The 27,428-nt window shown below is 43.9% G+C and overlaps 1 protein-coding gene and 1 long non-coding RNA gene across 6 annotated transcripts; one reads left to right on the forward strand and one right to left on the reverse strand.

Annotated features, from left to right (window-relative positions):
- Positions 1–326: 326 nt before the first annotated feature.
- On the reverse strand, positions 327–10,652 carry LOC113427676 (S-adenosylmethionine synthase). The gene is given in 10 exon segments (XM_026690191.2): positions 327–1,940; positions 3,547–3,680; positions 4,679–4,861; positions 5,519–5,737; positions 5,858–6,001; positions 6,462–6,574; positions 6,715–6,837; positions 6,965–7,042; positions 10,439–10,457; positions 10,459–10,652. Coding segments are annotated over 10 exon segments (1,176 nt in total). The 5' UTR covers positions 10,519–10,652; the 3' UTR covers positions 327–1,837.
- A 233-nt stretch (positions 10,653–10,885) lies between these two features.
- LOC113427677 (uncharacterized) lies at positions 10,886–26,124 on the forward strand. Of its 5 annotated transcripts, none has more exons than XR_015750338.1 (7): positions 10,886–11,219; positions 11,386–11,715; positions 11,783–12,150; positions 12,618–12,723; positions 14,081–14,196; positions 21,846–22,429; positions 22,497–22,986. It is a non-coding gene; the product is annotated as an uncharacterized LOC113427677 (long non-coding RNA). The 5 variants fall into 5 exon arrangements; XR_015750341.1 differs by having other exon boundaries at positions 11,386–11,603; positions 11,813–12,150; XR_015750337.1 differs by having other exon boundaries at positions 11,386–12,150.
- The last annotated feature ends 1,304 nt before the right edge of the window (positions 26,125–27,428 follow it).

The raw sequence follows: 27,428 nt of genomic DNA on the forward strand, positions 1-27,428 counted from the left end.
ACTGGAGACCCAACTGCTGTGCGATGGGGGTGAGCTCCCATTCTTGTCCCCAAGCTCCTGCCAATCTAGCAGATCATGCATGCCAGTGTTGAGTAGAAAGCAGGTGGCACTTGGGTGGAAAGGTAAACCTAGCGTTCCCGTGGGCCTTGGGTGTATATACTCATAGTTACATGACGAGGGAAGCGTCTTCAGACAACCCTGGCTCTCTCAGCTAGAAAAAAAAAAGATGAACACAGACACAAACACGCACAGAGTCGGACATAATTGGAGAGGAAAAACATTTTTTTCTAAAAAAAAAAAAAAGACTCAAACCATTACACGTGCCATCATTTAAGGTAGAACCTAGCACTTTATTAAGATTTTAATGTGGAATTTTTGAGAACCAGACATATGTAATCAAACGCCCATGAGGAAGAAGGAAAAAAAAAAGTGGAACGCAAAAGGCACTTCCTGTTTAGGATACTGACCATGGGATGGACAAGTAAACAAGCTGGCTTCTCTGTACAACACCAACCAAGTTAGCCCCTCCCGTGGTCAGGTTCCCCCAGCACTGCCCTCCCCCCCGTTTTACACAAGCCAGACCCCCTGTAGGTGACACCCAAGGCTTTTCTGTAGGACACCTTGGCCTATCAGGGAATGCTGGGAACGGTCAAGGAATTTCATGGTGTGTCAAAAGTAAAGTTTAAAAGCTGCCATTTGAGACAAGGGCTTCTCTGTACTCACACCCCATCCCAAACACAATAAATAAGCAATTATTAAAAAGTTCTTTTCAAGTATGTAGGTTATCTTCCCACAACCTTCCCAATTTGCACGTGTGCTCTGAAGGGCCCTGGCTTCTCTGTAGCTACGCCAGGACTTCAGAATGCAGTTTGGACTCGACTGTGAAAGTAAACTGGGAATTTTTGTGCAATATGAAATTCTTGGCTCTAACCAAAAAAAATAAAAAAAATCCAGGTGCCAAAAAGTGTGCAGCCTACCAAGTCCTGGGTACAATCTTCTGACCTCTCTATAGCATACCAAGATTGCCCAAGTGCCCATTTGATAAGGGAATGGTGGGATTTTGAGGTCTGGCTAGTGCTAAAACTGCATAGGTTAAAAAATAATAATAATAAAAAAGAACCTCAAAGAAAGCAGCAGGAAAAGGATCACGATGGGATGCCGGCTTTTGAATTTTAAAAGCACGGAATTGGGACTGCCTCTGTTATTCAAGATATATTATTTTTTTTGAGCACCGCACTTACGAGAGAGTTGCAAAACAGGAGTTGGGTAACACATGCAAGCTCTCCCAACGAAATCAATTGAGGGGGGCGGCCTTGGCAGTCTCCCAATCCGGCTGCTGGCACCGCCTTGCTCTAAGCATCTGGGCAGAGGAGGTGGAACCACCGACTGCATGGACACACATCACAAGGGGGAAAAATTCTTGGGATTTTTTTTCTTTCTTTCATCTTTTTTGAAGGTAACTTTAAAAGCCTTTGGGCGATGCAAAAGGTTAGGCTGAAGCCCTGTTTGGGTTCAAAGCCTTTCTTCTTCTCTACGGGTTTTTTTGTTTTCTTTTTCTTTTCTATTCTAGGCTCAACTGGCTCGTAGGTCAAAAAGCCCACCGGGCAAGAGAAAGCACAGTGCAATTTGCGGTCGTCCCCCTCCTCCCTCCGCCCCAGAGGACTTGATAATTCATGGTCATGAACAGTGTGCCAAGGTTATTTTTTTGTTTTTTTAAGAGCAGAGAAGGATAGAACCAATTGAGGGGTGGGGTGGGGGCTCTTTCCCACAAAGGAGCCTGAAGGTTTCTCTGTAATGTACACCAACAGGTCTGGGGAAAGAAGCCCAACATAATAATTCAGTATTTAAGCTTTTTGGGGACTTCCCAGGGGAAGTTGTTCCTACCAAAGTGACCATAGGCTGCAGTCTTCTGATAAATAGGCTTCTTCAGATCCAGCTCCCTGGAATATACAAGTCCATAACTCAATACACAGCATTCACCCAAACGAAGCAAAAAGCACCTACAACGCCCCGCCCCCCCAAGAGGCTGCTGAGTTAGTGAGGACGGTCAAAAGCATCTTGGCCCCCAGAGGCCATGCATCCCTTCTACAAAGAGGCGAGGTTCAACAGCGTTGCCCATGTGTGTCTTGGAAAACTAACACCCCCCCCTGGCTCCAAGCACAGAGCAATGAGATACTTACCTTCTATACTTAGGAATGCCTACTTCCCAGGCCAGACCACAGCAGCTCTCCAGAAGGGGAAAACACTTCCTATCTCAACACCAGCCTACACCTCAATGTAGAGACTTCCCTCACAGATAATAGTGCACGCAAAGCAGCGCTACCTGTCTGTGGAGCTAAGCTTTCTCCTCCCGCCCAAAGTCACAACCAAGCTTTACATAGGATGGTTAGCCTCCAAACCAAAAAAAAAAAAAAGGTAATTAAGGTTTAACTATCAGCAATTTTTTTCCTACCTCTCTAAAACAGGAGTTAACGACTCTGTTGCCTCGGCTCAATCAGAACATGAAAGCCATGTGAAAGCTGAAGTTGCCATATTAATATGGAGCCTTAATTAGAAGTATTAGATGCTCGCTGCGTAGCAATTAAAAACTTTGATATAGCCATATAAAAGCTGCAGTTACCGTATTAATCATGGGGCCTTACTTCCAAGGATTATATATGCTTGCTGTGTAGCAATTAAAAACTTTGTGACCAATTACTCCTACAGTTCTGGCACTGGTCAGAGAGATTTCAATTGTGAATAGAGCCTGGTATTATTATGCAGCAAATATAATTCCTCAGGAAGTGATTTCGAAGGTGTCAAGCAACCACCTGAAAGTATCTTTGAGCGTATAAGGTCGGCCTCTCTCAAAAGATGTTTTGGCCTTCCAGGAATTTCCCCCCCTTCGAAGCAAGTTCTTCCACGCCTCTCTCAGGGCAGCAGCCCACCCAAACTTATCCTTGCAGAGGTCAGAGGGAATGGCCTGGAGGGAGGGGAGGGAGAACTGCTTTATCAAGACAAACGGTCAAAAGAGTCTGGAGCAAAAGAGTCTGGAGCGGGGATTAAAGTAACGGCTCCCTTCCTAGGTCCCACAAAGATAAAGGGGGGAGGAGGAAGGGAAGGGCATTCATTCAGACGTGCAAGGTTCTATTCCTACAGCTCCTTCAGTAAGGTTGTATTAGCCTACATAACACCAGCTTCCTAATCTAATCTAATCTACGACAGTCACCTATCCAAGAGCACGCGCTGCTAGCTAAAGGCATCCAAGGGCGCATTCCCCACCCTGCCCCATAATGCAGGGACATCACCTCTGTTGTGATTGACACTGTAGCCATCTCCTGTGACCACACAACCAAGACATGCCGTGCTGGGCAGGCTGCTTTCCTCTGTCTCTTCGCAGTAGGTAGGGCGTATACAGCAGAAGGAAGGACAAAACGTTGGCACACGAAGGGCATGATTTGCCCAGCGGCCAATTTGCTCGTTTTATGCCTAAATCCCCTCCTTCCTAGCCCCCATGGATTTTTTTCCCCCATGTTCGTACACGGGACACGCGTTACCATGTTTTACCTGACAATGACCCCAGGGCGAAGATCAAAGTTCTTCTTCACAATATCCAGCAGCTCGTGTTCGGTTTTCTGAGAGGTGCCATAGTGGAAAATAGAGACGGATATCGGATGGGCGACTCCAATGGCGTAAGAGACCTGCGGGCAAATGGCAACCATAGTGGGGTTTGGCCACCAAGTAGGCACAGGAACAGAAACAGGAAACAACTCCTCCTCCTTTCCAAAAGTGTTTGGGGTCTTTTTTTTTCCCCCTTTCGAAGGGCAACTGGACTTTCTAGATGGTTATTGTTTTTTTAAAGAGCTAAAGAAGCGTCTTGGATGAAAAGCGAAACGTCTTCAAAGAAAAACCAGAAAATCCAGTTGCCTCTTGAAAGGGAAAAAAAACAACCCACATTTTTGGGATAACCATGACTTGGATGACGGAGAATCTCCATAGTATCGTCCTCCTTTCATGCTACAACTTCCAAAATCATATAATACGTTTTCCATATTTAAAAAAAAAAACTCTTTGCCTTTTACTCATCATGCTTTCAGTGCTGTTATTTCAAAACTTAAATAACTTGTTATTTTGGGATACAGGCAATAATCATGCCTGCCGACAGAAAACCCAACTCATCTAGAGCAGATACCGGATAAGACTACATGACAAGGCGCAGAATGTGAACCTCAAAATTACAAAGAAGACAAAAGGAGTTCCCCTTTGAAGGGAAAGCAGAGGGAACAAATGTGGGCATGACTTTTCTGCTCAGGTTTTTTTATAAGGGATGTTAAGGGTTGGCTATGGAGGGAGAAAAACAGAAGCTCAGTGCAACAGGAGTATGTAAAAAGGTTTAAGAAAACAAGGCAACAGGCAAGAATGAATACATGCCCAATGAATAGAAGAGGGTGAGAGGAAGGGGGAGGCCAAGAAAATCGTTGGAGTTGATGCGTTTCATCACAGTCAAGTAGCAAGCGCAAAAGGCTAGATGTAGCATTAAGGGCAGGATGGAGATGAGCATTGCTTACAAAACCATCTCTTTCTGCACTTTATTTACACAGCACTGCTTATCCCCAAAAGGGATAAGAGCGAGGTGAACATGTCGGAATGAAACCGATCCAAGCATCTTTTAGCGCCCCAAGAAAGCGGCTGAACATACCTGAACGAGCACCCGTCGACACAGGCCAGATTTCACAAGGGATTTGGCAACCCAGCGAGCAGCGTAAGAAGCTGAACGGTCGACTTTTGTGTAGTCTTTCCCAGAGAAAGCCCCTCCTCCGTGGGCTCCCCAACCACCGTAAGTGTCAACAATGATCTTCCGGCCAGTCAAACCAGCATCTCCCTAAAAACAACAACTGTACTTATTACACAATTCTGGTGCAAATCTTAGATCAGACAAGAAGCAATGGATGGAAACTGAACAAAGAGAAGCAACAAGAACAATTAAGCAGTGGAACAATTTGCTTCCACAAGTTGTGGGTGCTCCAACCTGGAGACTTTTAAGAAGGGACTGGACAACCGTTTGTGTAAAATGGGGTAGGGTCTCCTGCTTGGAGGGGGTTGGACTAGAAAGGACTCTGCAACCTGCGGCTCTGGAGCCACATGCGGCTCTATCAGCCCTCTGCTGTTCCCAAAACTGGCTGGAGCCCGCCTGCCCCTCCCTCCCTCCTCTGGCCTGAGAAGGTAAGCTCCATGTCACCCAGTCACACCAGTTGTTAAATTATTGGCTCCTGGTGTTTTTTTCTCTGGGAAAACAGGTCCAAATGGCTCTTTGAGTGTTTAAGGTTGTAGAGCCCTGGACTAGAAGACCCCCCGAAAGTCCCTTCCAATTCTTGATATTCTGTTCTTTTAAAATGCCCCTGTTTATCTTGCAAAGTCCTAGCTTTGTTATAAAATACTGCCAAGTGCCTCTGAATTTTCCCCCGCTGTGGTCATTTCAGAAGGCTGCCAATAGACTGAACGTCCAGATTAGACAACAAAAATGCAACTGTTGACATACCTGGGGGCCACCAATCACGAATCGGCCGCTAGGTTGCAGATGATAAATAGTATCATCATCCAAGTATTTTGCAGGCACAACCGCTCTGACCACTTTCTCCTTCAAGGCATCCCTCATCTCATCCAGCCCAATTCTGTCGTCGTGCTGAACGGAAATGACAATCGTGTGGACGCGGATGGGAATGACGGCCCCGCGATCCTGCTTGTACTGAACCGTCACCTGAAACGGGAGCCAAAAAGGAGCACATCTCGCACGACGGCCGAAAAGGAATCTTTAGCCTGCTTATGGCGGCAGGGGTGGGGGGCTTCCCACAGGGGAAGATGCCACGCCAATCCTTACCTGGGTCTTTGAATCCGGCCGCAGCCAAGTCAAGATATGATTCCGACGGAGTTCGGCCAGTTTTGCATTCAGCTGGTGCGCTAGGAGAAGAGTCAGGGGCATGCACTCGTCGGTCTCGTCGGTAGCATAACCAAACATCAAACCCTGAAGCAGGAACGACACGCGGGACAATAAATTCCGGGCTCAAAACAGGCAAGTGCTCAGGATTCACATTAGGTTCTAGTTCGGGGCGACAAACTCGATTTCATTGAGGGCCACATCAGGGTTGTGTTTGACCTGACGTGTGTGTGTGTGCATGTGTGCATATGGGCCGGGTGGGCATGACAAGCTAGATGTTACTCTTGTCAGGGGTGCCTGAAGCCCTCTGCCAGCGAAAACAGGCTCCCAGGTTCCGTTTTCAGCTGCCACGGCCTCCGGCAATCCTCCACCAGTGAAAACGAAGGGAGCCTGTTTTCGCTGGCAAAAGCACTGTGGTCCTCCCTTGTCTCCAGGGCAGCCCCGCGGGCCAGCCCTAGCACCCCGCAGGCCGGATCCAGGCCCCAGGCCTTGAGTTTTGACACCCCTGTTCTGCTTTATCACATATCAATAAGGTCTTAATCCCCACCTGATCCCCGGCACCGATGTCCTCTTCCTTCCTGTCGAGGTGCACCCCTTGAGCGATGTCCGGAGACTGCTGCTCCAGAGCGACCAGCACGTTGCACGTTTTGAAGTCGAAGCCTAAAACGCAGGAAGGTTTTAACCTCAGGATGAGGGTGTTAAAACTGCATCCAACCCCCCCCCAAAAGCTTCCCGATCAAAACCCAAACCCCCCAAAAAAGGGGGTAGCTAAGCCTAGCAGGCACCCACAATCCGCTCACCTTTGGAAGAATCGTCGTAGCCGACGTGCTTGATTGTTTCACGAACAATTTTTTGATAGTCAACCGCGGCAGCAGAGGTGATCTCTCCGGCCAGGAGAATCATCCCAGTTTTAGCAGCCGTTTCTGCATTGGAGGACAGATTGAACACTTGTCAGTTTCAGCGCCGCAGAATCTCAGATTTTTTTTTTAAAAAAAAAACCTGAATATATACTGTGTTCAGCCCCTTCTATAAAAAGCCAGGCGCACTCACCGCATGCTACTTTGGCATTTGGATCCTGCTTCAGATGCGCATCGAGAACAGCATCGCTAATTTGATCACAGATCTTATCTGAAAACAGAAAGGTTCTATTATTCCTTGTGATTCTAGGAACATTTGTTCACGTTTTGTAATTTAAAGAGTATGTCTTCCACGTTTTAAGAAATCTGTTACATCAATGATCAATTAAAACCATCTCTCCTTTTTAAAGTCTGTTCTGGCCATCTCTTTGCCAAGCAATTTAAAATAGAGTGACTTAGCTTACCCTATTGTAACTGTAAACAAGACATTCCCGTGTCCTGGGTAACCTTTCAGGCTAGCCCAGTGCTTAGCACAAGTATCTTCAAACTTGACAGCTTTAAGACTTGTGGGCTTCAATTCCCAGAATTCCTCCTCCGGTCATATTAGCTCAGGAATTCTGGGAGTTGAAGTCCACAGGTCTTAAACTTGCCAAGTTTGAAGACACTTGTGCTAAGCACATAACTGGGAGCAGCCATAATTTCTTATAAAGTTTGCCTTAGGAGAACCTAGATAGAGGGTCACAAGGGTTGGGCTTAAGCTGATGGCGCACAATAAACCCAATAAACCATGAAAGATAGCTTTTACTCAAGTGTTATTTATGTATATAGTTCTTAGCTTGGTTTGGGGGCAATGTTAAAACTAGGCTTCTAATCCACTGCTCCATAGGAGTTAGTCAAGGAATAACAAAGCTGCCATTGTCTCGGTGTCAAATGGGTGAACTTTTGAGTCAATCCTGTCCCTGGTGACTGCTTTGGGAGTAGTCAGTGCAATTTTCTTGGCAATATTCTTGGTTTGCTACGGCCTTCTTCTTAAAGCCTGAAAAACACGCCTGGCTAAGCCACCCAGCTGGCTTTTCTACCCAAAATAGGACTACAATTCAAATCTCTTGGTTTGTAGCCTGGCACCATTAAACATACCAAAATGGTTCCTCCTGATACTGTGGGTGTTTAAATTTACTCAATCCAATCTGTTTGTATATGTTTAGGTATATTTTCAGTTTTTAAGACCTGCATTTAAACACTTTATGGGATGGGACAGCTTAATACCAAAATCTCCTTCTTTGTTGTAAGGTTAAGTCTTTTCCATCCCTTCTGAAAACACAGAATGTGAGTATCCTACAGTCAATTAGAGCTTCACAGGGCAGGGCCCCTGCTGATTCACAGTCTATTATAAGAGGCTCTCCTACTACTCTGTTCTTGAGAGGACACAAGATGGCAACAAGGAGAATAAGCATCTTTAGAGGAGAATCCTATATACGGGCAAGTAAGGACAAGAGAAAAAGAACGCACTGCATTGTTAAACATGGTATTATCAAGCTAATAATCAAGGCTAGTCCAGAATCTTTTACAAGGAAATGGTAACCTTATAAACATGAACATTTGGAGAACATGTTTGGAATTCTATGTTATAAAAATGATCAATAAAGGTGGAAGATTTGGTTAAGCTATGGTATAATACTAAGATATTAGGAATCTTGGAGGTAAAATAAGTGGACAAGTATCAATGCATTCATATCCTGCCTGTGGGTTTCTTGTAGGGATGACTGGTCTCTATGGAATAAAATGCTAGATTAGATTGCTTTGATATGGCTTTGGAGTACCTACACCTGTAAAAGCAAGCAGTATCTTAGACAACGCAGCAAACACAAGCAATGCTACTAAAACCTAGACAATGCTTGCTCCTATAGCTTTCAAAAAAAAAAAACAACAAAAAAAACACCCCACACTATTTTAAACCGAGATGTGGCTCCCATTGTTTTAGAATGCAATTCAGTATTCTGGTAGGTGCCATATCAGAAAAAGATCGTGTGCATAATGATGTAAGTTCTATAGTATAGTAAAATGTAATTTTTATCAGTTTCACGAAATAAATTAACAGCTGGGGATTCAGAACAAATTTCAGGGAATTTCTAGCTTGTAGTGTCTCCAAAGAAACTTAGTACAGATTGCTTTGTCTCTTGTGTATCTTTTAGCAACTGACAGCCTGCCATTAGGTGGGCTAGATGACCTTTGAGATGCTGTTCTACAGCATGGCTCCCCAAACAAGTCGGGAGTCCTAACTATGGTATGAAAGGAAGAACAGTAATGAGCAGTTCAGCGAAGGGTGCAAGGTCTCCCATTCATTTCACCAAGCACACCTATTAAATCATGTCCATTACTATCAAATCTTTTTTATTCCCCAAAGCAGAGGAATTGAGACTATTAAAGAGATCTGATCCACCCTGCAGGGAACATTACAGTGCTCTCCTTTTAATAGGAACCACATGGCATTCAATGGCTACATGTCAATGGCGGAAAACAAGGATGATCTACCGGTTCTCCCTGCTCTTTTGCCATGCACTAACCTCGCCCACTCTTCCATCCAACGCATCCTATCCCAAGAATCATGATCTCAGAAATAACTCCCATTTAGATCAACACGGCAACAAACACTGGTTTGTCCCACTGCTGAAAACCAGTATAGCTCCTTTCTTCCCCCCGCCAAAAAAAAAAAAAAAAGGCTCAGACATCATGGCGGAAGACAATGGAAAAGGCCAGATGCCTTCCAAGATCGCGGGGCATTCAAACCAGGACCGCTCGTCCGGTTCCTCAGTTCCGCTTCTCTACTCAAAGCCTCTTTTGTTGCAGAAGAGCTTGAAAGAGGAAGGTGCTTTTCTGAAAAACCGCCTATTATTTTTAAGGGCCACTGATGTGCGATTCCGGCCAGTGGGCTTTTATATCCTTCCAACTAAGCCTGCAACGCTCCTTTTATTTGGGGGTTCTTGAATCAGAAAAGGGTTTGGCCACCCTTAAATCTTGTAGCCCCCCTCCACCATTCTTCCTCCCAGCCCCCGGTTTTACCCTTGTCTTTTACCCCCCTCCTCCTCCCAGCCACCATCAAGCCCCCAAGAGGCGCTCTGCGAAATGGGGGTTCTTTTTTCCTCCTTCCCCTCCCCCCATTACTCACCCCACCCCACCCCCTCCATCCTCTCCTCCCAAGGTCTCGCCATGCGGGCACCACGTGGTCGCCTGCAATGCGGGGCGCGCCGCCGAGGCTGGCAAGCGGGACTGCGCGTGCGCGAGAGGGCTCTTCTCTTTCCGCCCGCGCCCCCCCGTCTCCTTCGCCGGTCGGCCCGCTTGGCCGCGCCGAGACGGCAAGGAGGGAGGGAGGGTCGGTCTCCCGCAGGCGTTTTCCTTCCCTCCACCCCTTCGCAAGACGGAGAGGCTCGAAATTCGGTAAAAAAAGGGAGGCGGGTCGTGTAACCCTCCCCCTCAAGCCGCCCCCCCCGATTTTCCGCAGCCGCCCCGTTGCGTCATTCAGCCGGGGGTCGCGCTGGCCAATCAGGAGGCGAGCGGCGCAGCGCGCGCGCGCCCTCCCGCCTGTCTATCTTCGCCTCAGTCCTCCGCGCCTCTCCTCACTCCCCCCGCCCCCACCTGGTACAGCCGGGTCCTTCGGGCGCCCCCTCACCTGGATGCCCTTCCCCACCGACTCTGAGGTGAAGAGAGGAAGGTGCCGTCCTCGATCCTGCTGTCTCGGAAACCATTCATGGCGGGGGCGAACACTGCGAGGCCGAAAGGAGAGAGAGAAAAGGCGAGGAGGCGTCAAAAGCCGGCGGCGGGAATGATAATAATAATAAAAAAAAAATTAAAATATATATATATAAATAGACGAGCCCCCTTTAAGCGGCGCAGCAGAAGCAGAAGCGGAGCGCCCGAGGAATGAGGGAGCCTGCCGCCTGGCGCCGATATTTATAAGAGAGGCCACGCCCCCTTGGACGAAACCACGCCCCCTGGCCTTTTTGGGAGAAGCGGGAGGCGGCTTCCCCCCTCCCGCCCCCCGAAGGGCAAAGTCGTGAGGGCTGCTCGGTTCTCCTCCCTCGACCCTCCCGCCGGCGGGCGCCTCAGTTGACTCACCGGCCCCCATCTCGGAGGGGGAAAGGGAGGAGGAGGCGCCTCTGCCCGGCCGATCGGTCTCCGCCTACGCGCGGAATTTTCCCGCCTCGCTGCTCTTCCCGAGTGAGCTTTTGGCGGGCGTCGGGGCCTAGGCGCGCCGGCTCTGTGTGTGTGTGTGAGTGTGCATGAAGGCTGTGCGTGAGTGTGTGAAGGCTCTGTGTTTGTGTGTCTGTAGGAAGGCTCTGTAGACTGTGTGTGTGTATGTGAAGGCTGTGTGTCAAGGCTCTGTGTAGGCCCTGTGTGAGTGTGTGTGAAGGCTTTGTATGTAGGCTCTGTATGTGTGTGAGTGTGTGTGTGTGTGAAGGCTGATTATGTGAAGGCTTTGTGTGTGTGTGTGTGTGGAAGGCTTTCTGTGTGCGTGAAGGCTCTGTGTGTCTGAAAGCTCTGTAGACTGTGTGAGTGTGAAGGCTGATTATGTGAATGCTTTGTGTGTGTGTGTGTGAAGGCTTTTTGTGCGTGAAGGCTCTGGGTGTCTGTGTGAAAGCTGTGTAGACAGTGTGTGAGTGTGTGTGTATGTGAAGGCTGTGTGTGAAGGCTCTATAGGCCATGTGAGTGTGTATGAAGGCTGTGCGTGAGTGTGTGAAGGCTCTGTGCTTGTGTGTCTGTAGGAAGGCTCTGTGTGTCGGCCCTGGGTGAGGGTGCGTGAAGGCTCTGTGTTTGTGTGCCTGTGTGAAAGCTCTGTAGACTGTGTATGTGTATGTGAAGGCTCTGTGTCAAGGCTCTGTGTAGGCCCTGTGTGAGTGTGTGTGAAGGCTGTGTATGTAGGCTGTGTGTGTGTGTGAGTGTGTGTATGTGACGGCTGAGTATGTGAAGGCTTTGTGTGTGTGTGTGTGTGTGAAGGCTTTCTGTGTGCGTGAAGGCTCTGTGTGTGTCTGTGAAAGCTCTGTAGACCGTGTGTGTGTATGTGAAGGCTGTGTGTGAAGGCTCTGTATAGGCCCTGTGAGTGTGTGTGAAGGCTGTGCATGAGTATGTGAAGGTTCTATGTGTGAAGGCTCTGTACTTGTGTATGTATGAAGGCACTGTGTAGGCCCAGTCTGAGTGTGTGTGAAGGCTGTGTGCGTGAAGGCTCTGTGTTTGTGTGTCTGTGTGAAAGCTCTAAAAGTGTATGTGAAGGCTGTGTATGTAGGCTTTGTTGGGGGGGGCGGGGAGGATCCACTGGACCTTGGCTTATCCGAGCTAGGTGGTGATGCCTTGGGGAGCCCTGGATCATGTTGGGGGGTTGACCAGGTGGGTCAACTCCTGCCCACAACAGACCCATGGAAAGGACGCTTGGCTGATTCAGGGGTTGGGAGGGGGGGTCACTGGGTCGTCTGAACGTGACCCATCTACAGGACACGTTTCCTTGGAATGTGGGCAATGGGAGCCCCTGTCATCACTGGTTTAGGTTCTGTGTGTCCTGCAAAGCCACAAGTTCCCTTGTGTTGGTGTGTTGTGTAAACACCCGCCCAGCAATGAGAATGGGGATCAGCTCTGGGAAGGTATCAAAAATATTCAGGTGCCTGTGTCTTAGGGACTTCTTCCCTGTGGAAAAAGTCAAGTTTACAGGTAGTGATGTTGCGAAGTGAGAAAATTATTAAGTTTCACCCAGTTTTAAGACTCTTCTTGCCACCTTTGTTAAGTGAATCGCTGCAGTTGTTAAATTAGTCACATGGCTGTTAAGCAAATCTTGCTTTTCCCTTCACTTTGTTTGTCAGAAGGGGAAAATCATCCCATGACCCTGGAACACGGCAACCATCATGAGTATGAATCAGTTGTCAAGCATCTGTATGTAAATCACATGACCATGGGGGTGCTGCAAAGGTAAGTGTGAAAAACGGTCATAAGTCACTTTTTCAATGCCATTGTCACTTTGAAAGGTCACCAAATGAACAGTTGTAAGTCAAGGACTACCTGTATTTAATAAATGTATATGGCAGCCATATTAACTCCGAGCAGCTTGCAAAATAACTAACAATGAAGAAAACAACCAAGCTCAGAGAACAGCAAGCCCCCTTCATTTCAGCCCAGAGATACTAAGATAACTCTCAGTTGAAATGAGGGATCCTTGTTGCTCTCTGAGCTTGGTGGTTTTCTTGCAGATGTTTCATTACCAAATTAGGTAACATCATCTGATATTACCTAATTATTCCAAAATAGAGTCGGAAGGGACCTTGGAGGTCTTCTAGTCCAGGGGTCTCCAACCTTGGCAACTTTAAGACTTGTGGACTTCAACTCTGGGAGTTGAAGTCCACAAGTCTTAAAAGTTGCCAAGGTTGGAGACCCCTGTGAGTCCAACCGCTTGCTGTAGCAGCACACCTACATTTCAGACAAGTGGTTATCCAGTCTCAAAAATCTCCAGTGCTGGAGCACGCACAACTTCTGAAGATAAGTTGTTCTCACTGTTAGGAAGTTTCTCCTTTAGTTCTAGGTTGCTTCTTTCCTTGATTAGTTTCCATCCATTGTTTCTTGTGCTTTGGAAAATAAGTCGATCCCTTCTTTGTGGCAGCCCCTCAAATATTGAAAGATCGCTATCATGTCACCCTCTACTACTTCTTTTCTCTAGCTAGCCATACCCAATTCCTAGAAATGATCTTCATATGTTTTAGCCTCCAAGCCTTTAATCGTCTTAGTTGCTCTTTGCACTTTTTCCAAAGGCTCAACATCATTTTTGTAATGTGACCGAAACTGGTTGCAGCATTCTAGGTGTGGTAATACTTCACCTGATCTTGATGCTGTTACCTAGCTTGAGCAATGAACATCTGCAAAAGAATCACGAAGTTCAAGAGAGCTGCAAGGACCCCTCAAAGTAATTATAGTGTTTCAATGTAGCATATGCCTATTTAGGATAACAGCCCTTTTTTCTTAACGAAAAAATATTCAAGGTCAAAGTAGGCCTTTCAGAATATGCATAGTAGTTTATGAATATGTGATTTTTTAATAGATGAGTGTGCAGCTGTAGAGGAATTTTTAATATGGGCAGAAGCATGTAATGATTTTTAGGATGGATGTTTTCAAATCAATCTTCATGTTACAGCCATTAAATTGGCTTTTTCCAGAAATCAGAACCAACAAAAACGTGTTCTTGAACATAGAGGTAAAACTTATGTTAATGAATATAAAGGTACACCCTACAAAACACCCATTTTATGGACTAAGACTTCATTTTTTTTGTTTCTAGTAAACAATAACAAGACACTGGATTTATCGATCATATGTATAGGATCAGAATGACCTGTGGAAAACTCGACCATCTAGAAAATTGCTAAACTGGCCTCAAAGCTGGAAATGAGTCAGGTAAGCAAACACACAATTCTCCGAAATAAAAAAGGGATGTTTCCTACCAGTATTGCCTTTGTAGAGCAAATATTGTGAGAAAGGCAGTCCTATTCATTTGGGAATCAAAGTTTAAAATGGTATTTCTCTGAACAGCCAACTTTAGCTCTAGCACTTTTCGTGATGGTCAGCGGATATAAGATGTGGTGTGAATGTGCCATACGATAAATAAAATAATAAATAGCAGATAAAACAAACCATCATACCTTTAGTTGCCTCCCTTCAGTGTTATATTAATAAACTGCCCAAAATCATTTTGGACAATGAGATGGGCAGTATTTAAATTTGATATATATGAACCTGTCCTCCTAGAAAGCAGGAGTCAACTGCTGGCCATGATATGGCTTGGTTCTGGTGGTGTATCAGTACAACCCTTACAACATAGCTTAACATAGCTTATGACTTAGTACATTGTGAATTTAGCTAACTGTGGAGTTTTCCATAGCCATAATTAATACCATGAACTGGTATGATAAAACAAATCTTCGTGAGTTGTTTGAGCACTTCAGCCTTTTGATTTCAGCTCAGTTAATTCCAGCAGTATGGATTATTCTGGCTGTGTTTATGATGCACTTAATAATGGTTGATTCAGACCAGTTTTCTGAACTAAAACAAAGTAAATAATAGACTACAGAGAGTTGGAAGGGACCTTGCAGGTCTTCTAGTCTTCTGATCAAGAAGATGACACTACACTATACCATTCCATACAAATAGCCACCTAATCTCTTCTTGAAAGCCTCCAGTGTTCGAGCACCTACAACTTCCACTGATTAATTGCTCTGTCAGGAAATTTCTTAATTCTAGGTTGGTCCTCCATAGTTAGTGTTCATCCATTGCTTCTTGTTCTGCCTTGAGGTGCTTTGGAGAATAGGTTAACCCCCTTTTCTTTGTGGCAGCCTTCTAGATATTGGGACACAGCTATCACGTCACCCATAACTAACTAACCAAATTGACTAGATTTATAGAACGTGTTGACTAACCACAATTAATTGAATGGTCTAATCTCTCTGTATGTCGTTTGATGGCTGGGAGGACATTACACACTGAATATCAAAATACTGGGTAGAACAAGTCCCACTATCAATATATTTTGATTTCTGTTTTCCATGCATGCCACTGGCACGGAGTCTCTTGGTTATGGGAAAATAGAGGGAGAACTCCAAGGCTAGCGATTGAGAGAACTTGTCAATATTAGCCCTTTTTTTCTATTTTTGGAACTGAACACAATGATAACTATTGACATGCAAGCTACCAGCATCATCTGATTACTGGATAAACCTTCACAGAACTTGTTGTAGTCACAGATATTCCCTTGGGTGTCTATTAAACAGAAAGCAAGAATGAATTTGGAACGTCTCTGACATCCTATATGAGTTTGAAATAAAATTTAGTGAGAGACAGTAAAGGTATGAAAATCAGCACAAAAATGACAAATGGAACTGCAAAGGAACACAGGATTTGATCAGGAATAGCAATAGCCCTTAGACTTATATACTGTTTCGCAGTGCTTTCCAGCCCCCTCTAAGTGGTTTACAGAGTCAGCAAATTGCTCCCAACAATCTGGGTCCTCATTTTACCCACCTCGGAAGGACGGAAGGCTGAGTTGACCTTTATCCAGTCAGGATCGAATTCCTGGCAGTGGGCAGAGTCAGCCTGCAATACAGCATTCTATCCAATGTGCCACCACGGCTCTTAAATAGAGCTAAGAATATTTTAGACTTCAGAATGCAGCCCAACCCAGCTGACCATTCAACGGTTGAAGTTTGCATCAAGCTTTACTTGGAAGCATTAAGAGGAACAATGCCAAAATCAAGCATCTTTTTATCTAGAGCCTATGAATTGCAGGGACATATACCGGCACTTGTGAAGTGGGCAAAGGATTCCATTTGCTCCTACGTATTTTGGACTTTGCTCCACATGGTTGGTTTCGCGTAACACCTTAAGCCAAAACCAAACAAATCGCTATAAGTCGTAGCAGAAAGTTGGGATCCCTGGAAAGCTGCAAACCATGTGTGGCTATAATATTTTAATATACACTGCCAAATTTAGATGACAAAAGACCCACATTTTCCAAATAAGACTTTCTCCCCCTTATTTTTTTTTTAAATATGAATGAAATGAAGGAGGTTTCTGGAAGGCAAACTGCTACATTTCCCTATTAACCCCTCAATAAATAAATAAAAGATAAATTGGGGGGTGGGGGGGAAATAGCCTCAATACTCCAAGTAATCTCTCCAAGGTTTCCTGAATCCTATTAGGTCATCCAAATAGTGAGTAATTATCACTGGGCTAGGTTGTATGAATCCAGCTTTGTGGCCTGCAAGTCATGATTTATATCCTGTTACATATATGAACCATTTATTAACCTTGTTTATTGATTATTCAACAAACAATGTTCAACAAAAGATGACCATGGATTGTTTGATCCAGACTCATGCCTTGTTGCTTAACTCTGTCTTGCCAGATGAGAGCAATGGGATATTTTTTTACCTAATTAAAAAGCATTAAATAATGGAATGGATACAACAGTCATTTGACTGAATATTTATCGTGACGCAGGCTGTGCAGGCTGCAATATTTCCATATAATAAGTCTCTTTTAATGTATTATTAGTAATTGAGATTCTTCAGAACAAGATAGCATCAAGGGAAGCCAAGATAAGAGCTTTTGCGATCAAGAGCAGCTGCAGCTGGCAGGAAGCAGCAATAAAAAAGCTCTTACGATACAAGAGAACATTTTGGGAATGTAAATCTAATTTTTGGTAGAAATAAGTAGTCTCAAATGCATACATTATAGATAAGTGATACTTATCTGAGTAGCAATCAGTAGTAAAAATTCAGTGTTCCGTTTGAGCATTCAGGAGAACAGTTTTTAGCATCAGGAGAGGCCACAGATGAAGGGAAGGGTTGTGTTTTGTCTTCCTGAATCGGTCTCCAATATTATCAAGAAAAACCAATAAAGACTTGCTTGAAAGCTGCTATCGGTTAGAAATTAGGTACACAAAGTAGTTTATTTGCTAGACAAATTCAGCTGTCAAGCAATAGTTCGCTAAATAAAATAAGCCACAACTATTCCATTTCACATAACACACCAAGCAAGAACTATTCAGACTGTGGATTGGTGACTCCTTGATTGTGCTTGCCAAAAATAGCCGTGTTACCCAAGCCCCTGTTTTGGCTGAGGGAGCCACGTCAAGGCAGAGTGGAGACTCAATCCCGGAACAAGTTTTGAGATATGGCTACGCCTGCAGTGGATTTTATCCTGGCAGTTTTTAGTCTGTAGAATGTAGAAGTACATCGGCATTATTAGGAATTTCTTTGGAAGTCCAGGTAGTCCTCATCTTACTACCACAATTGAGCCCAAAATTTATGTTGCGCTAAGTGAGAAATTTGCTAACGGGAGTTTTGCCCCGTTTTATGACTTTTCTTGCCATGTTTATTAAGTGAATCACTGCAGTTGTTAAGTTAGTAACAAGGTTGTTAAGTGAATCTGGCTTCCCCCTTGACTTTGCTCGTCAGAAGGTTGCAAAACACGGGCACTGCAACCGTCATAACTGTGAGTCAGTTGTCAAGCATCTGAATGTAAATCACATGCCATGGGGATGCTGCCATCGTCATAAGTGTGAAAAACGGTTCATAAGTCACTTTTTCAGTGCTGTTGTAACTTGGTCACTAAGTGAACTGTTGTAAGTCAAGGACTACCTGTATATATCAGTGAAGCTAACATATTTATTCATTGTTTTAGATATTTAGCTTTTCAAAATGTAGGGGTTTCTTTGGGATAGTAAAGTGGAAAAAAGACCAACAGACAGCCTCTACATCAAGAAAGTTTGGTTTTTTTTACATGGATGTTTTTGCTTCTTGCCCTAATCTGAGTGAAATAAGTTTTATTCATGAGAGACGTCATACATAGACTTTTATCATTGGGGATGGGTCATAATTTACTGATTTAAATCTATTTGATTGGGTGACTGACCTTGTTTGGGCTCAAAAGCTAAGCAGGAGTGGGTTGATTATTACTTGGGTGAAAATCTCCAGGAATTTCTGAGGCTAGATTGAGAATTTAAAAGAAAAATACCAGAAGAAGCCAGTGACAGACATTTCCATCTTGCTACAAAGGAAATTACATGGGCATGATGCACTTTTCTTAAATAGTATAAATATGTTACAACCTATCTTCTGTTTAAATATTTATCAGCAAAAAGAAAATATGTACATAAATGTTCTAGCATTTAATCTTGAGTCCTGCAGAGAAGTTCAGAATTTTGATGATATAGCTGAGCACATTTTTATAACAGGGGGGGAACGGGGCGGGCGCGGGGCGGGGGACGTGTGGTTTGGAATGTTACAAAACCCCGCCACCAAGTGGGGCCCTCCTTGCCCCCTGGACCCCATTAAAACCAGTTTTATGAAAACCTTGTTTCTCCTTTGCAGCCAGTTTACCCTATTTGCTTGCCTGGTGCCAAGGTATTCTTTAGGAGATAATAGTGAATGCTTTTCTTAAATTAAATCTGAATGATGATGATGGTTTTCCCCTCTTTCATCATAACTTGCCTCTGGCAAGGGATCCCAAACCTAAACTGCCACCTTCTTTTAAATGACTGCATACTCCCTAATGAAGCAGTTGGCAGGTGATGGGGAGCAAGATATATGAAGAGAGGAACTGAGGGTTTCTCTATGAAAGTGCTATGACCTCAAGGACATGTCATCTACTCCTATATGATGCAACTGTCCTCAACTCTTACTCCACTGATGCCCAAACAGAGACCTGCTTGACCAGCCCGTATGTTTGTTTCAACAAACATTCGTTCTTCCCAATAGGTCACACATTATCTTTGTGCCAATATTTGCACATCTTAAAATTCTTCTGTCCATTCCCGTCACCAGATGTTTCTACTTGCTCTAGTTTCAATCTTTTATCATGAGTAATCACCATCCATCTTGCTTTTTGATTTATATTTACTCTTTTGTCCTATGTTGAAACTACATTTAAATTGCATGTTTAAAACAATCCTTTTTCAAATAGATCTCTTGGGTCTTTCAAAAAAAAACAGGGAACATTTCCTTGGTCTCTAATCTTGCTTTTACCCATCTAGTAGGCATCTAGGCAACTGGATTGCATTCATTCAGAATATTTTTTCCCCCAAATCCATTACTGGTTCTTCTATTAGCCATGCATAAACTCAGCCTTCCGGTCTTTCCAAGGTCGGTAAAATGAGGTCCCAGATTGTTGGGGGCAATATGCTGAGTCTGTAAAACTGCTTAGAGAGGGCTGTAAAAGCACTGTGAAGCGGTAGATAAGTAAGTGCTATTGCTATCTTCCTCCCTCCCTCCCACCCTCCCACCCTCCCAGTGGTTAAAATGCAGTATTGCAGGCTAACTGCCCACTGCCAGCAGTTCAATTCTGACTGGCTCAAGGTTGACTCAGCCTTCCATCCTTCCGAGGTTGGTAAAATGAGGACACAGACTGTTGGGGGCAACATGCTGACTCTGTAAACCACTTAGAGAGGGCTGGAAAGCACCATGAAGCTGTCTATAAGTCTAGGTGCTATAATATGCAATGGCGATCAATCTGGGGATTCTTAGCTTCATGTGCACAATAATCCCAATGACATCAGTTTATACTTTCTAACGTATACAGGTTGCTGTTACTTACCAACTGCATTTGGGACCGACAGCTGCGTTGCTAAGCAGTGTGCTCCTAATGTGAAAACTCATGGTGGGCATACCCAACTTGCATCATCCGTGCCGGCTGTGGTTGTTAAGCGAACCACTTTGGGCAGTTAAGCACAACATCCTGGGAGTGTGCAAGTTACGACTTCCTGCCACCTTCCCCATTTATTTCGCTGATCAGAAGCTGGCTGCGAAGTTTGGGAATGACAAGACCGCGGGATTCTGCAACTGTCGTAAGTGTGCACTGGTTGCCAAGCAACTGAACTGCAGTCGTGGGGATATGGCAGTGGCTGCACCAGTAAGGACCAGTCGTCCTTTTTCATCACCATCCCAACTTGGAAGAGTCACTGAAGGAGCAGTTGGCAAGCAAGGGCTACCTGTATTCCAGTTTATTTAGTGACATTGGAAGTTACAATGGCACTGGGGGAAAAAACCACTTATGGCTGTTTTCACACTTACAATTATTGCAGCATCTCCATAGTCATCTGAGCGAAATTCAGGTACTTGGCAACTGACTCATATTTATGACGGTTGCAGTGTCCCGGGTGGGATCCTGTGATCCCCTTTTGTGACCTTCTGACCAGGAAAATCAGCTGGGAAGCCAGATTCACTTAACAGTGGTGTTACTAAGTTAACATGTGCAGTGATTCACTTAACAACTATGGCAAGGAAGGTCGTAAAATGGAGCAAAACTCACTTAACAAATGTATCACTTAGCAACAGAAATTTTGGACTCAATTGTGGTCGTAAGTTGACGACTTCCTTGTATACCTTCATTAAATGCAGTCTGTAACATCAGACAACCTTTACGGTGTGTGTGTGTGTGTGTGTGTGTGTCTATCCCAGGCTAAGAACGAGTAGTGTTCCTCTCTTTAACTAATTTTGTATGTAAGTTGGAATTTTTATTTATGATTTCCCATTATTAAAAGTGGCAGATGGTGTTCGAATTGCCAAAGCTGCACAATGTTCTTATGAACCTCTGAAAACAAGCTGTATGTTAGAAGTCCACGGCTTCAGCAGTTCATGAGAATATGGTGTGACTCCAGCTCATCAGCTTAAGGAAGCTGATTTTAGTAAGAGGCAGCACATTTATAAGTATGAGTGACATTTTTAACCCAGGGACTACCTGGGTTAAAAATGTCACTCGCACTTATAATATATCTTTCTTTTCAGTTGGTAAATTTGAGTCCAATTTTGATGGTATTGAATTGAAGTTTGGTTTACTCCATACATGTGGTTTATTCTGCACAAACTATGATTTGTCATCTAGAAACCTTACAAGCCAGGAATGCACAAAACCTGGCATTTAGTTCTACACAGTGCTGTATAAAGATCTCTCAGCCTTCTGGTTTAACTATGGTTCACTGTATAAATTAGTTTCTAGATTTGTATAACTACTAGGTTACACCTTATCATTTATAATCGTAATATGAATTATAAAGATTATAATTTATAATTGTTATATTTATAATATAAATGTGTATGTATGTATGTATATGTGTATATATATATATGTGTGTGTGTGTGTGTGTATGTATATATACATACATATATGTATGGTGCGGGTATATATTTATGTATGTATATAGCATGTGTATATGGGTGTTATGCATATGGGTATACACTTTCTAAAAAATAGATTTTCTGAAAACACATTTTCATTTTTAATGTGGGCCGGTTTGTTCACACTAAAAAAAATATGACAATGAAGTTATCTTATTTATCTTATCTTATAAACCTCTCTGACACAATGAGAATATATCTGCTGAACAAAACTCCACATTGGTGACAGGAAGGGCATCTGGCCAGTAAACACTCTGCTAGCTCCATTCAGTTGCCTGGACTCCGCCCTGCAAGGGCTCATGGGGTTGTTAAAAGAAGATGATCTATCTTATCTTATACCTATAAAACATGCTAACGCCCCATATTTCCCCACAGTTTGGCTTACTGCAGTGTTTGAAACTATGGCACAACCCCCAGCCTCCAACATTTTTCTTGAAACTGTTTTAGTAATTGCATATTCTGTATATATTCGGATCATTGCATTGTTCCAAAGTTCCTTATGTCTCCGGACAAATTAGATTGTTCTGATTGAGTTGTTTTCATGGAAAAGCAGAACAACCTGCTTAGCCATAAAAAAACCAAAGCTAAGCTCTCACACGCCTTCAGGGAACATTAGTGGACTATCGACTTAAGTTGGGCTGATGTAAGATGGAATATTTATTGCCCTATGAAGGCAACACATTAAAAACAACAGCAGAATCCAAGAGGAGAAAGATATTCAGGATAGCAGGGAGGGGTGGGGGAACTGGCAATAATGCACTGCCAACTTTCCTTAATGGTTCTGTTGGGTGTGTGTGTGTGTTTGTGGCAGGTAATTAGCAGAACAATGTTTCTGGCCTGAAATCGAAGTGACAGGAAAAGCTTTGGCTGTTAGATTTTATTCTAAGTAGGCCACCCTCTCTCGTAGCCAAGGTGTCTAGAAAAGCAGCCAGAGTCTGTTCTTTTGAGGTTAGTGTTCTGTACAAGTCAATTTACAGTCACTGACTCCGAGCTTCCTTTCTCGACGGACACGACAGTTAGGATTAGCACAAGATTGGGCTTCCAGGTCCTGTGAACTCTTTAACCGAACCAGAGGGAAGGGATCTTGAAGATCATCCAATCCATCCCCCACCCACTGCTGGGAACCGTGCTGACCACATGACCAACCAACCAACTTTTTAAACCCTTCCAGAGAAGGAAACTGCACCATCTACCAAAATGACCTGTTCCATTGTTAAAACATGTACAACCACAATCTCTTTCCTTGCCTTGTTCCTTATCTGAGCTCCTGGGACACGTCTGAATAATTGTGCCCTCTGTCTTCTGTGCGGTAGATATTCAGGCTCAGGTAGTCCTCGACTTAGTGATCGTTCGAAGTTACAACTGAAAAAAGTGACTTGTCGGTCGTTTTTTCACACTTAACAACCATTGCATCATGCCCAGAGTCACGTGATCAAAATTCAAATGCTTGGCAACTAACTTATATGACAATTGCAGCGTCCTGGGGTCATGTGATCCCCTTTTGGGACCTTCGGACAAGCAACCGTATTACTAACTTAACTACTATAGTGGTTCACTTAACAACTTCAGCAAAAAAAGTTCGTAAAGCTCACTTGGTAACAGAATTTGTGGGCTCAATTGTGGTTCATAAGTCAAGGTATTTAGATAATCGCCTTGTGTTATCTTTATTATTTTTATAAATAACTCAAGCTGGCAAACATCCAGCACACCTTCCTCCTCTTTCCCCCACAACCACAACCCTGTGAGATGAGATGGGCTGAGACAAGAGTGTTTGCCCCAAAGTCATCCAGCCAGCTTTGACGCCTAAGGTGGGATTGGAATGTGCCATCTCCTGGTGATTGCCCCCCAAAAAATATAGGTAGCCACATCCTAGGATCTCTCAGGATATATCTAGGAGATTAGAAGACTATAGCATTATCTCTGGACTTGGACCTGACGGTGGCACACTTTCAAAATTCACATGTCCAGGGTAACCAAAGTTCATCAGACAAGGATTTTAGCTTTCAAAGTACACACACCCAGGGATTGCTTTTCACTCCAGATGGACCCCAAGCTACTTTAAGTGAAGGATGTTATTTGCCATATAAATGTAGGCTTCAACTTATGACCTCTGTCACCCTTACAACCATAGCACCATTCAGATGCTTGGCAGCTGGCTTACATTTATGACATTGCGATATCCTGTTGTCACATTTGCTACCCTTTTTCCAGCAGAAAATATGTCTTAGGGAAGCTGGATTTGCTTAACAACCTCACGATTCACAACTATGGGGGATTGCTTAATGACCACTGTAAAAAATGGTTGTAAAATTGGGTCCAGCTTAACTTGCAAATACAATGACTTACAGTGGAAACGCCAGTCCTAATTATCACCATATGCCTACATATTGCCTTTAGTGCCGTGCCCCATTCACCCCTTTCTCTCCCCCCGCTTCTCCTCCTCCTCGTTCTCCCCTCCTCTAGGCCATCATGATGCAACATTTTGAAGAGGAGATGCTCTTTAGAAATGGCCAGGAAGCTGATGCAAATGATCCCTGACCCTGCATGACAAGAAAAAGAATGGCCTAATTTAGTTGTTGCAACCACTTAGAACATCTCTAAATGAATGGCTGCCACTAAGTGTATTAAATTATAGCTGATGATTAGCCTCTCTCATAATGACTGCCTCATGTTTTATGTTTCACATCCCATCTGGCATTTTTCACATAAAACGTCAAGAGGTTCACATGTGTAGATTGGGCCAGAGGTTGACTTCTAACCATGCCATTAAAAGTTTTTGCTGACCTATTACGTTAAGAGTAGTTTATCAGAATTAAATTGACCACACAATGAATGAAGGAAGCTGGAAAGAAGCATTGCTTCCACTCACATTACCCTCCAATTACATCCTTTCTGCCAGCCGAACAATTTTTACTTCATGAGTTCAAGGGAAAAGAGAGATAAGAGACGTGGAAGGAAGAATTTGCTCCGGCAGAGCTTTGACCCAAATGATATAAGAACAAAAGAGCATATGGTAAGCTGTCCCTGGAACTGAAAATAGAGGCAGAATCGTAACTTGTAATGGACTTGATGCTTACAGATGCTGTGTGAGATTTGCCATCTGCCCAAATCTGGACAAACAGCAAATCACAAAAATGGATCTAGAAAATATGTACAGGTAGTCCTTGATAGTTGAGCCCAATATTTCTGTTGCTAAGCGAGACAGTTGCCTGCATTTTCTGCATTGTATAAGAAAAGTACATCTTCCTTCTCCTGTCCTTAACTCTTTCTATAAAGGGATGATAGAGAGCATCCTGGCATACAGATTCACAAAGTTGGAAGGGACTTAGTAGCTCATACTAGCCCAAACCACCACCCCCACAAAGCAGAAGACCCTATATCATTTCTGATAGATAGCAGTCAAGTCTCTTCTTGAAAGCTTCCAGTGATGAAGCTTCCACAACCTCTTGAAGGCAACTTCTGTTCCATGGGTTGATAGTTCTCACTGTCAGAAAATTTCTCCTTATTTCCAGGTTGAATCTTTCCTTGATCAGTTTCCATCCATTATTCCTTGTCTGGCCTTCAGGTGCTTTGGAAAATAGCTTGATCCCCCTCCTCTCTGTGGCAGCCCCTCAAATATTGGAAGACCGCTATCATGTCTCCCCTGGTCCTTTTCTTCACTAGACAAGCCATGCCCAGTTCCCAGTTCATGTATGTTTCAGCCTCCAGTCCCCTCATCATCCTGGTTGCTCTTCTCTGCACTCTTTCTAGAGTCTCAACGTCTTTTTTACAGTGTGGTGAACAAAACTGGATGCGGTATTGTAGGTGTGCTCTTACAAAGTAATAGAATGGTATTAATACCTCACTTGATCTTGATTGTATCCCTCTGTTAATGCAATTTAGGATTGCATTAGCTTTTTTGCTGCCGCTGCACACACATTGACCTATTGCACTATGATCTGGTTTGGAAGCATTATCACTTTGGACAGGAAGGCGGTGCAGAGAGTGGTGAGGACGGCAAAAAATATTATAGGCAGTTCACTCCCTTCTATCCAGGACATGGATATGCTTATGCGATGCTTGAGCAGGGTCCACAGCATTGTCTGGGGCTCTACACAATCCTCTTCACCACCTGTTTTCCTTGTTACCTTCTGGGAGGGAGCGGGCATCATGGTATCCGAAGCAGAACATCCGGTTTTGGTCACAGTTTTGTTCCATGCAGTATCAACCTTGTGAATTCTCAAGCTTCCTCTTTCCGCTACGTATTCAAGATGGACGATGACTAATATTTATACTGTATGTATATGTAAGGGTGTAGGTATGTACATATGTATATAGTGTGTCTATATGTGTGTTATGTATGTATACGCTTTTGAGAACAGGCAGCAGAATTTCATTTTTAATTGCCAGTGTGCCCACAGGAAACAATGACAATAAAGGTTATCTTAATCTTAATAAAGGTTATCTTAATTACACATAACCACCCCAGGGAAGTACAGGAAGAGCCTTTGGGGCTTGGGGGAGATAAAGGCTGTGGTTGGACCAAGCAGGATGGAATTGCAGGTGATTTCATCTCTGTTGTGCTGCTGCTGACCCTTGAGTAACACTACTTCTGAGGAAGTCAGTCTTAGATGTCTATGGAGATTCTCCGTCATCCAGGTCACGGTTGTCCCAAGGGTGCTTTTTTCAAGAGGCCGCTAGGCTGTCTGGTTTTTCTTTGAAGACGTTTTGCTTCTCATCCAAGAAGCTCCTTCAGCTCTGAAGAATGAGATGGATGAGAAGCAAAACGCCTTCAAAGATTGGCAGATGTCTGACGGTTGTGTGAATTGACCTGCCTGGGTTGGAAGCTCTCGTGATGATGGCTCACACTCTCATCACCACCTGGTGGGAAGGCTGCCTTGACATCTACATGGGGCATCCTTTGTAGATTCTATGTGGTTGTTAAATGCTCTGGGGACAGCCTATTCCATCTGTGTTGCGGACTCTGTAATGGGTGCCGTAGGATCGCAGGTGCCCTGGAAAGCACCATATTGCTTGAGACATCTGTAGTGACACTTTCTCCAGTTGGAATCAGTCCAGCTGAGATGAACATTCTGGGGCAAATGGTTGGTTCCCCCTCATTTTCCTGAACTTGGGGATTGAGGCCAGGAAGAAATATTTGTCCATCATGGATCTCCTATTATGGAATATCCTTCAGGTCAGACTTACTTTGAGTGATTGTCGTCAGGATCACTTCTGGAAAGTTTGGTTGAGTTTACTGAGAAAATGCCACCATGGGATAGCTTTTGTTATGTTCTGGCTATTGTGTGACTTCTATTATTCTTGTCTGTTTAGATGCTTTATTGCATATGAACAAATCAGATTAAATAAGATTTATTAAAAATCTATAGATTACAGCTACAAAATAAAATGAGGCATGCAAGACAAGCTTTAAAAACAAACTGCAACAATTAAGAGTTACCTTGGTATCCTATTCTGCCAGTAAAAATCGAACATAACATTCTTCAGTCCAACCTGGAAATGAGGTTGAAGATACCTTAATAGTTGTAATAATGTAAATGTCTTGTATATTGTGAGTTGATCTAGACACAAGATTGCTTTGAAGTGCGCATTGCTGCGGTCCTGTTGTATATTCTGTTGCAATTCTGTATCAAGGATACCTCACTTAAGCGCAGCCATTGTTTGAACTTCTTATATTCTACAGTTTATCCTGAACATTTATTATGTCCGTTATTTGACAGAATCTCCCATCCTAGTTGTCTTGGCTTAGAATTCCACACAGTCATCATCTCGGGCTAACTGGAGCTACTAGGAATTGTAATTAACATTTGGAAAGTTTTATTTCCATTATGGGGGCGGCTAACGATTAAATTCAATGGCATCCTTTCCTGGAATAGGCAGCCAAACAGGTCTGTCCCTTTCCACAGCAGCTGCACAACTTCTGATTTCCAAACTCCGTTAAAAGGACAGCTAGCTGGA

The sequence above is a fragment of the Notechis scutatus genome, chromosome 7, assembly GCF_049901735.1.
Source record: "Notechis scutatus isolate UNSWTSFEM ecotype Mainland chromosome 7, rNotScu1.2, whole genome shotgun sequence".
In the NCBI taxonomy this organism is placed as follows: Eukaryota; Metazoa; Chordata; class Lepidosauria; order Squamata; family Elapidae; genus Notechis; species Notechis scutatus.